Source organism: Hyperoodon ampullatus, assembly GCF_949752795.1.
Source record: "Hyperoodon ampullatus genome assembly, chromosome: 19".
In the NCBI taxonomy this organism is placed as follows: domain Eukaryota; kingdom Metazoa; phylum Chordata; class Mammalia; order Artiodactyla; family Ziphiidae; genus Hyperoodon; species Hyperoodon ampullatus.
The window spans coordinates 12,151,748-12,163,266 of record NC_136932.1 but is presented as its reverse complement, the minus strand read 5'-3'; the positions used below and the strand labels follow the sequence as shown (position 1 = coordinate 12,163,266).

Here is an 11,519-nt window from a genome sequence, read left to right as displayed (position 1 = left end):
ATATGGTGTTGGTCTTATTTTACTTAGCATAATGCCCTCAAGGTCAATCGTGTTGCAACTGACAAGATTTCTTTTAAAAAAAAATAGCTGAATAATATTTCATTGTGTGTACATACACCACATTTTCTTTATCCATTCATTCATCGGGGGACTTTTAGGTTGTTTCTGTATCTTGGCTATTGTATATAATGCTTCAGTGAACATGGGGGTGCAGACAGCTTTTCCAGTCAGTGTTTTCATTTTCTTCAGATAAATACCCAGAAGTGAAAGTGCTGAGTCATATGTTAGGTCTGTTTTTAATTTCTTGAGGAACCTCCACAGTGGCTGCACCAATTTATATTCCCACCAACAGTGCACCAGGGTTCCCTTTTCTCTACATATTTGTCAACACTTCTTTTTGATAACAGCCAGCCAAACGGTTATGAGATGATCTCTCATGTGATTTTGATTTGTGGTTTTGTTTTGCATTTCCCTCATGATTAGTGTTGTTGAGCACCTTTTCATGTACCTATTGACCCTCAGTATATCTTCTTTGGAAAAACAACTATTCGGTTCCTCTGCCCATTTTATAATTAGATTGTTTGCTGTTGAGTTGTATGTGTGCTTTATGTATTTTGGATATTAATCCCTTATCAGATGTCTGATTTGCAAATATTTTCCCCCATTCAGTGGTTGCCTTTTCATTTTGTTGATGGTTTGCTTTGCTGTGCAGAAGCTTTTTGGTTTGATGTAGTCCCACTTGTTGATTTTTGCTTTTGGTGTCAAATCCAAAAAGAATCACTGCCAGGACTGCTGTCAGTGAGCTTACCGCCTTTTTCTTCTAGGAGTTTTATGGTTCCAGGATTTAAAGTCTTAATCCATTCTGAGTTAATTATTTGTGTATGGTTAAGACAGTGGTCCAGCATCATTCTTTTGCATGTGGCTGTTCAGTTTTCCCAACAGTATTTATTAAAGAGACTGTCCTTTCCCTGTTGTATATTCTTGGCTCACTTGTCATTAATTGATTATATATTCGTGGGTTTATTTTGGACTCTCTGTTCTGTCCCATTAATTTATGTGTATTTTTGCCAATACCATGCTGTTTTGAGTACTACAGCTTTGTAATATAGTTTGAAACCAGGGAGCCTCTTGCCTCCAGCTTTGTTCTTCAGGGGGCAAAGTTTTAAATGCAGTTCAAATTTAATGTTTTTTTTTAAGATAAGAAACTGGGTCACATAAGTCAAATTCTGGATAATGGTTCAAATGGCTTGAAATGCCAGATAAAACATGTTTTCAGCATGTCTGGATTTGGGATCTAATAGATTATAAGATGCAGCTTAAACCCCAATTTTGGATTCCTTCTTTATACCATTTCTCTTAATGACATCATCTTCTGTCTGCCCTGCCTGTCTCTTTCTCCCATTGCAGACTCTCCCTAACCATTTTTCAATGTGATGCCTCTTTCCATTGTGAATAAATTTCCCCTACACCCTTAGTTCCCTCACTAAAGGCTCTATTCTCCTGGCTTACCTCAACACAGGTTCTCTTTTCCTTCTTACATTTTATAGGAGAGGCAGGTAATTTCTCCAGTGCCCCACGTGATATAGTAATGCATATACACAGCTAGACATACATAGTTTAAAAAAAACCCATAGTTCTCATTACAAGTTAAAAAAAATCTGTGTGAGGTAACAGATGTTAACTAAACTTGAATCATTTCATGTACATTTATCAAATCATTGATATATAAAACTGTGTACGTTTAAGGTATATATCAATTATATCATTAAAACTGGGGGAGGGTGACTCTTCATCACCCTTTCCCCTCATCCCTAGTCTTGCTTTCCAGAAGCTACTATTCCTAAACTTTCTGTCGGCTCTTCTGGTATTTCCGCATTTCTAAATGATATGGTTAATAGCACACTTCATTAATTTTAGAATCTTTTTTGGGGGGTGGGGTAGGGGGGTATTTAAAGATTTAGTTCTCACGCCAACCACCTCATTCTGTAACACCTCCACCCCCACCCTATACAGTTATAGTTACGTTATAGTTTTAAATAACTTTTCAAATGCATGACTATGATGTGCTTTTCCTGGGTTCTTCTGGGCAAACTGGATTCACATACAATCCTCTCTCCACTGGTACTTGGATAGCAACACCCCTCCACTTGCTGAGTTAGTTACCACTTCATTTGTTTTCTATTTTTCAAAAATGCATTGGCATCTTTTATTTTTGTTTCCTCTCCTATTCTTTGACCTTTGCTTGGCAGTCCCATCCCATTCCTGGTAAATTCCCTCACTTATTCTTTTTGGTTATTCCCAGTTAATTAGTTTGGTAAAGAGCTAGCAGAAGAGTCCTCCTAAAACATTTAAAAAAAAATTAAGACAAGTGTAATGATGCCTTTATAACAAATTCAAATAGTATTTTAAGCAGAGTGAAAGTTTATATACTCTACCAGAGTTACAACCACTATTACATTTGGGGACTGTTCTTCCAGACCTTTTCTACATTGTATTGATTATACTGCATTTTATGTATGATACCCATTCATACCAGAGCTTTTTAAAGATTTGCTCATTTTACCCAAGGATATAGTGTATTTTTTTAAAATTTATTTTTGGCTGCGTTGGGTCTTCGTTGCTGCGCATGGGCTTTCTCTAGTTGCGGCAAGCAGGGGCTACTCTTTGTTACAGTGCGCGGGCTTCTCACTGCAGTGGCTTCTCTTGTGGTGGAGCACGGGCTCTAGGTGCACGGGCTTCAGTAGTTGTGGTTCATGGGCTCTAGAGTGCGGGCTCAGTAGTTGCGGCATACGGGCTTAGTTGCTCTGCGGCATGTGGGATCTTCCGGGATCTTCCCAGACCAGGGATCGAACCTGTGTACCCTGCACTGGCAGGTGGATTCTTAACCACTGTGCCACCAGGGAAGTCCCTAGTGTGTACATCTTTCTATCTAGAAGTTCTTTATCATTTTTCTCTAACATTTTAGAACTTATGTTCTAGCTCTTGTGCATTCCCCCATCCTGTCCATTCACCTGCACTGATTGACTTGTCACTATATATATATTGCAGCTATCTGCATGTCTCTCCTTCATGATGCTCCAAATGTGGCCATCTTCCAAGTTTTTAACCCAGGAAGCCCCTGCCTGCCTACAGGCCCTACACTGTCAGCTGCCATTCCAAAAGGGCAGCACTTGGGACCACAGCACTGGATATAGCTGCCTACTCTTTTCTGCAGGATAATCAGATCCCTCCCCATCATGCCTCCCTGGCCTCTATTATTGTTCATATATGTTATTCCCTATATGCCCTAATGGGAACCTCTCTTCTCCCTTCCAATCCTTTTCTGGTGCCCTCTGCCATTCTCTGGCTTTGATCAGTAATTCCCCATATGCTCAACTGCTCTGAAGCCTCCCTCCAGCTCCTGGCCTTCACTGAAGCCCTCCTCTCCAGGAAGGACACCACCCTGGAGTCGGTTTTTCTTCTTCCTCATCTGCTCCCATACTAGAAATAGGGTTGGTGTACTCTTGCCTACTTCAAGTCCATTATGCCTCCTTCCCACCTGCAATCACTAGTGCTCTTTTGAGCACCAAGGGCCTTACACCTGTCGCCCCTCCCAACTGATTGACAGAAGCCATAATGCATAAATTCTCATCTAGCCTCCATGTGAAAAAGCTACACACACTTAACCATCGTATCTTTAAGGTTTAACCCTAAGTAAGTCCCGTCTCTAATGACAAGCCCACGCTTTAGCTCTTTTCTGATTTAGAGATCTTTTTTGGGGTCCTCAAGTGCTATTTTTTTTTTTTTTTACTGTTTTTCTTCACCTACAGCAATAGGCTTCAGAAGCTGGCTGCTCAGTTGCTTTCGTGCACCTCTTTTAAAGTTTTAGGTCATAAATTCAAAGCAATAAACTTCAAGAAAATTTTTATTTTCAAAGTTATTTCATAAAAAGTATTAAGAGTCAGTATATAGATAAGTTATTTAGAAATGATTCTTCTGGGTTAGATTGTTTACCAGGGCAGAGCTAGAATTGAGTCAGTAAAGTCCACACTTAGGAAGTCTGGCCTCATAGGAAGGGATTTTTACTGTACTGAAAGGAAGCCAGATGAAGCCGAGATTTGAAGCGCTCAGCTTCCAATTCCCGGAAGAAAGCATCATCGTCATTCTGTGTTATCATGTACTGCAGCTGTTGAATTTCCTTCTCCATCTTAGATCTCAGTTCCCTCTTCACCTTATACAACATCTAAAAGAGAATTCATGTCATCCTGCTATTCACAACACTGATCCAGGCCCTCATGTATTTTTATTCCCTCTCCACCTTCCTGCTCATCAAGCTTCTGCAGTAATTGTAATAATTTCGCAGCAGCTCTTAACGGAGACCTGAACAGGTAAAGTTAAAATAACAGAATACATGTTTTGAATCGTAGATCGATCTTATTAGTATCCTCTCCATTGCCCTTAAAAAGTGTAGTACAGTTGTTTTCCATTTCTTAAAAATGTAAATAAATGATTTCTATCTTGTTAATTATTACCTGGGCCTGGGATTTCTCTCTGGCTTTGAGCTCTTGACGTTCCTGTGATATGGCTTCTGCCAGCAATGAAAACTGTTTACAGGAAAGAGAGAAAACCTTATATTTGTCTGTAGTCTAAATGTTAACAATTCTTATGTTCATAGGCTTAAAATCTTCTTTATTTTAATGGAAATAGGGCAACAGTCTGTACTGTGGTCAAGCACTAGCTTATTTTACCTTAAATTTCAGTCAGTCAGTCCAACCTGTATAGTGACAAGTTCCAAATTAATATGTGGAGGCTTACTTGTTCAGCAGACTAAGCTGATGTCTGACATTGGGCATTCAGGATTAAGCACGTCAGAATGTAAACTAGCAGCGGTGAACCCACCTGGTCTTTATAGTAGTTCTCCATTGAGTCCAGTTCATTTTGGTGCTGTCTCTTTTGTTCATCTCGCTTTTCTTTGGCATAGTTTCTTAGGTCTCGTAATCTTTGCTTTTGAATTTGTAAACCTTCTTCAAACAGTTTCTTAAATATCTGCCAGTTATTTAGTCAGAAAAATAGTTATGGTGAATTTTCATGGAGGAATAAAATTCTGCCCAACTAGAGGTATGTAAAAACATCTTTGTGAAATACAATCAGTATAAGGTAACAGCTTTATTGAGATATAATTCACATACTATAAAATTCACCCTTGTAAGATGTATAAATCAGTAGATTTTACTATATTCAAAGTTGTGCAACCATCACTGCTAGCTGCAGAACATTTTCTTCACTCCAAAAGGAAACCCCATAACCATGAGCAGCCACTCCCCCTCCCTCCCCCTAGCAATCACTACTCCACTTTCTAGGCCTATAGATGTACCTATTCTGGACATTTCATATAAATGGTATCATATAGTATGTGGCCTTTTGTATCTGGCTTCTTTCACTTAGCATACTTTTTCAAGGTTCATCTATATTATAGCATGAATCACTAAGAAATTTTTTTCATTGCCACATAATACTCTACTGTATGGATATATCATACTTTATCAATTCACCAACTGATAGACGTTGTTTCCTCTTCTTTTTTTTTGTGGTACACAGGCCTCTCACTGTTGTGGCCTCTCCTGTTGTGGAGCACCGGCTCCGGACGCGCAGGCTCAGCAGCCATGGCTCAAGGGCCCAGTCGCTCTGCGGCATGTGGGATCTTCCCGGACCGGGGCACGAACCCGTGTCCCCTGCATCGGCAGGTGGACTCTCAACCACTGCGCCACCAGGGAAGCCCTGTTTCCTCTTCTTGGCTGTTATAAATAGTGCTGCTGTGAACATCTGTGTATAGTTACCTAGGAGTAGAAGTGCTGAATCATGTTTAACCTTTTGAAGAACTGCCAGACTGTATTCCAAAGTGGTTGCACCATTTTATGACCCCACCAGCCCTGCATGTGTGTTCCAACTTCTCTACATCCTCGCCAGCACTTTTTATTTTAGCCATCTTAGTGGGTGAGAGTTTATCTCATCGTGGGTCTGATTTGTATTTCTTAAATGACTAATGGTATTCAGCATCTTTTCCTGTATCCCAAAGATTCTTTACTACTTTCAGAAAAGAACTCTCAAGCAGCCTTGTATATAGGAAAAGAACCCTAGAGTAGAAACAAACACTGCATGTACACAACTGAGGGCCATGTGGTTATCATCTAACTAGGCCACAGGTACACAAATTGTTCAAAGGATTCGGATATGCTCACTTGTCCTCCACTGATTGATCAAGAATTCTTACTAAAGTACAGTCATGCATTCATCAGCTGGCAGTACTGCCTTAGTGTCAAATTACTTAACCTCTCAAAGCCTTAGTAGTATCCTCTAGAAATGAGGATAGTAGTATGACCCACTTCAGAGTATTTAGTCCCGTTAAGTATAATTACCTTAATGTTTTACTCTAGAGATGAAATTTATTGGTAGTTTGGAATCCCAAGCTTGATTAGGATGAGATAGCAAATACCTTGTGGAAAGATCTCACAGCATATCTGTCCTACATTATTTTCCTGGTTTTGAGTGGAATCCAAGGTCATCTAATCACACCTTAAATTCCTGTCTCTTACAACGTGCTCCCAAACCCCTAAAGCAGGTGTCCTGGAGAAGTACCGACACTTGGGAGGTCAGAGGGAATTAAGACCTCACATTAAGATAAGGACAGGGCCTCCCTGGTGGCGCAGTGGTTGAGAGTCCGCCTGCCGATGCAGGGGATACGGGTTCGTGCCCCGGTCTGGGAGGATCCCATGTGCCGCGGAGCGGCTGGGCCCGTGAGCCATGGCTGCTGGGCCTGCGCGTCCGGAGCCTGTGCTCCGCAACGGGAGAGGCCACAGCAGTGAGAGGCCCGCGTACCACAAAAAAAAAAAAAAAAAAAGATAAGGACAGTAGAGAAATACAGATGAAGAGGCACATGAAAAGATGCTCAACTTCACTAATTATTAGAGAAATGCAAATCAAAACTACAATGAGGTATCACCTCACACCAGTCAGAATGGCCATCATTAAAAAGTCTACAAATAAATGCTGGAGAGGGTGTGGAGAAAAGGGAACCCTCCTACACTGTTGGTGGGAATGTAAGTTGGTGCACCCACTATGGAAAACAGTATGGAGGTTCCTCAGAAAAACTAAAATCAGAATTACCATATGATCCAGCAATTGCACTCCCAGGCATATATCCGGACAAAACTAATTTGAACTGATACATGAACCCCCTGTGTTCACTGCAGCACTATTCACAATAGCCAAGACATGGAAACAACGTAAATGTCCATCAACAGATGAATGGATAAAGATGTGGTATTTATATACAATGGAATATTACTCAGCCATAAAAAAGAACAAAATAATGCCATTTGCAGCAACATGGATGCAATTAGTGATTATTATACTAGGTGAAGTCCGAAAGACAAATACCGTAAGATACCACTTATCTGTGGAATCTAAAATATGACACAAATGAACCTATCTACCAAACAGAAACAGACTCACAGACACAGAGAACAGACTAGTGGCTGACAAGGGAGAGAGGGTTGAGGGAGGGGGTTGGGAGAAGGATGGAGTGGGACATTGGGGGGTAGCAGATGCAAACTTCTATATATCGGACGGATAAATAACAAGGTCCTACTGTAAAGCACAGAGAACTATATTCAGTATCCTACAATAAACCATAATGGAAAAGAATATATAAAAAATAATGTGTATATATAATATATATACATGTATATATGTATAATATATATATTATATTCATATATATATGAATCACTGCTGTATAGCAGTAATTAACAGAACATTGTAAACCAACAACAATTAAAAAAAAAGACAAGGGCCGTAGAGACAGTAGACTGGGATGCACTATGGGGGTAATAAAATGAGGTGTGGGCAAGTCTGAACTCTAGCCAGCATTTTGGACTTGCATTTGAATTTTGGATTCACACTGGGACAAGAGTCACAAAGAAGGTGGTCCTACAAGGTAACAGACAAAATTTACCTTCTTAACTGGATTGGACAGAAAAGCAATATTTACCATTTCTTCCCGGGTCCTCATTCTCATCATTTTTGAATGCAACTGAACTCTATAATCATCATAATATTTTCGGGCACGAACACTCTGCTGCCGGTTTTCTTTTATCTTTGATTGGGTCAACTTCTGCCTATGAATGCGGTCCTTGAAGTCTTGCTAAGAAAGGGAAGGGGAAAAAGAGGTAAGGACAAGAGGAAGACAGACTCTGGTGTTCTCATGTGTCCCACTCCCCAACACGATGTCTTCAGGCAGTAAGCCAGGTATGGAGGGCCAGTAGCCTGCTGGCTGGGCATAGAGTGTGAAAGCCTGTCCGTCCCCAGAAATCCTTTAGTCTTCAGTAGGTTCATCACCTCAGTGAGAAGAGCTGCCCCACGGTCCCGTGGTTAGGACTCCACGCTCCCACTGCAGGGGGTGTGGGTTCAATCCCTGGTCAGGGAACTAAGATCCCATATGCTGTGCAGCCAAAAAAAAAGAGCTGCCCCAATAAGCCCCCAAGGCTGCAGAGAGCAGCAACAATCCTCATGGACTGAGAATCTCATCTCCCCATTTCACCAGGGAGTCATCTAAGCCATACCCAGATGCCTGCTTAAAAGTAGAAAACTGGCACGCTCAAAGATGTTCAAGCAGAGCTTGAGTTAACAGAAGTATCTATATCAAAACTAAGGAAACTAGGTGATATCTTAGCAAAGTAGTGAGGGTGAAATGAAGTCATGTACACAAAGCCTTCAACTAGGTGTCCAGACACTTGTTTTCTTTTCCCCCACGCCAGAGCCCCATATGCAGTTCCTGATGGCTTCCCCTTCTTTCTCTGGAACTGCTTAGAATTATAGTTCTCATTGCTTATCTCTATACTCAAGTTTCTTCCTCTGGCTTATTGTCTTTGATCTCTGTCCTCCCCCTTCATGATACTCAGAGGATAATGTTGTACTATGTACGACTCTCAGTCCAAATTATAATGGAGGCATAGACAACCTCAGCCTTCTATTTGGGACCTGAGAAAGAAGGGAGAGGACAAAAAACACTAAGTTATAACCACCTGGTACCTCGAAGAGGCTTGGAGGTAGAGACAGACCTGGATTAAAATCTCAACCTTGTCCTTGCTGATTATGGTGGGACCCAGGGCAAGTTAACATCTCAAAGCTTCAGGTTTTCCATTTCATAGAAAACGTTTCTATTATGTTACTATAAAGACTAAATGAAACTGTGTACATAAAGTACCTAGCACCTTACCCTCTCATCAATTTTGGTTAAAGACCTAAATGCTTCCACAGGTAAGGGTAAGAGGTATGAGTCAGTGGGGATATTGCCCAGCTGGTACAAATAAAAGTAATTAATATAACTTACCAGTCTCTTGTTATGTTCATATTCTTTCTTGATAAGCACAGTAAGGAGGTCGTGCCTTCTCAAGGCTTCTTCTATCTTTAAATGGGATACAAGGAAACGAGGTCAGTAATTCTATTCACTGGATTATCAGGGATAAGCTCTGCCCCTTTTTGGTTTATACTCCTGTGCTTAATTGACAGTTATCTTACTTCATCCTGGAGTTTCTTCTTTGATCGATTTTCTCTATATGCATCTTTTTTGAGCTGTTCAACCTGTGCAATTTGCTGTTTCCACATTTTGCTTAGTGTTTGACCAGAAACATAGAGAAATGGAAACTGCTCCAGCATCAGGGGCAGGAGACTGTGTTCATTCACTTTCACTGCAAGGTTAAAAAAAAAAAAAAAGATGCTCTTAATCTGAGAAACTCGCTGACAGCTTTTAAGAAGAAATCTCATCCCACCTTCCTGGGAGATCAAAGCTTATCTAAGTGATGTGGTTCTGAGCCTGAAAAGAACAATTCTAAAAGTGTGTTATTACTTTTGCATTCCTTCTCTGATTGGGATAGCCAATTACTAGTAAGGATGAAAATAACCTCAACATTTCTGATTGATGACATGCTGGTTTTGTGAAGTCCATCCTAACTGCTCAGCTGATTCAGCGCCTGGGGTGGATGCTGTGTGTGTGGTCAAACTGCCTACCAGGAGGGCTGATGAGTCTAAGTCTCTGTCTGATGGGATGTAGTTAGAAGGCCAGTGGTCTTTGAAACTGTACCCTGGCACCAACTGTCAATATAACAGGAGCTGGACAGGCCCTCTGCTTGCTTTGGAGCATCCCTTTGGTTCTACCAACTTCCCAGAAACAAAAGGCAACCAGCATGAGTGAGCAGAGTGAAGCTAAAGCTGGAACAGCTGGTCACAGCCATCACATTCCTTTGGTGCCAATATACTGGTATATATTTAAGAGTTTTAGAGAAATGCCTCATTTAAGAGTTTTCTCTCTCTTTACAGAAATTTAGCATATGGCAGTGAGAGAAGAGGGAACTTTCTCCAGCTGACTGGTAGATGCTGGTTCTTAGCGCTGTGTCCTTGGCATGTAGCACACAGTTTCAAAGGATGCCAGTTTTCCATAAAGTACAATTTTGTGGTTCTTACTTGGAACTGCTTTATTTGGCTTTGGCAAGCCACCTCTTGGACCTGGAGTTGTGGTTTTTCTAGAGTAAATCTTCCAGGGATGACTATGTTTTGGAGTTCCTTTATGAACAGTTGCTCTGTGTATTTTTTCCTTAGGAACAGATATAAAACAGAATAGAAAGGAGAAGTCTAATAACTCTTTCATACATCATCTTAAACATTACATAGGGACAAAAATAGCTAACATAATCCCCAGCCAAACCACCTTACTTCAAATTTCTACAGTATGGGGACTTTCCTGGTGGCACAGTGGTTAAGAATCTGCCTGCCAATGCAGGGGACACGGGTTCGAGCCCCGGTCCAGGAAGATCCCACATGCCGCAGAGCAACTAAGCCTGTGTGCCACAACTACTGAGCCTGTGCTCTAGAGCTGCGAGCCACAACTACTGAGTCCGTGTGCCACAACTACTGAAGCCCATGCACCTACAGCCCGTGCTTCACAACAAGAGAAGTCCCACACCACAGCGAAGACCCAACACAGCCAAAAATAAATTAATTAAAAAAATTTTTCTACAGTCTGGTTATTTACCTACTCTAAGTTAAATGCCTGTTTCTGGCATCCTTTGGAATTTGAAAAAGCACTGAATCTTTTTCAAGTTTCATAGCTGCCATAGCCCCACACCCTAAATACAACTACTAATGATATTCTGATGTACTTGCTTCTTTTGACAACCTTTTCCACGTACATTAAAAAAGTTCTTAAACGATGTTTAGTTATAACCACACTGTATGCTATATTCTGTTTTATGAACATTTTAGCATAAGCTTTTTCTCCATGCTTTCATTTAGCTTCTGTAACTGTTCTTTTGAAAGGCAATGAAAAGTTATGCTTTGGGTGTCTTCCAACCAGGCACGGAGCAACTGGGATTTCCTGTCTTCTTTTACTCTCCCTCTTTAACTTGTCAGCCTAGACTATCTTTTAAAGCCTTGGTGAACTGATAAGCAATAGAAGCCCTTAAAAACTGATGGAAGTTTTAGGC

The 11,519-nt window shown here is 40.9% G+C and overlaps 1 protein-coding gene across 1 annotated transcript in view; it reads right to left on the bottom strand.

Moving 5' to 3' along the window:
• Positions 1-3,724: 3,724 nt before the first annotated feature.
• Positions 3,725-11,519, bottom strand: part of CEP95 (centrosomal protein 95) — a gene marked incomplete at its 5' end in the record, with an annotated part of 66,725 nt that continues 58,930 nt past the window's right edge. Inside the window, 7 exons of the mRNA XM_079724565.1 lie at positions 3,725-4,222; positions 4,512-4,583; positions 4,879-5,025; positions 8,030-8,182; positions 9,371-9,445; positions 9,559-9,728; positions 10,501-10,630. Coding sequence (XP_079580691.1) covers positions 4,046-4,222; positions 4,512-4,583; positions 4,879-5,025; positions 8,030-8,182; positions 9,371-9,445; positions 9,559-9,728; positions 10,501-10,630 — 924 coding nt within the window. The 3' untranslated portion in view covers positions 3,725-4,045. The remainder of the gene's footprint in view (positions 4,223-4,511; positions 4,584-4,878; positions 5,026-8,029; positions 8,183-9,370; positions 9,446-9,558; positions 9,729-10,500; positions 10,631-11,519) is intronic.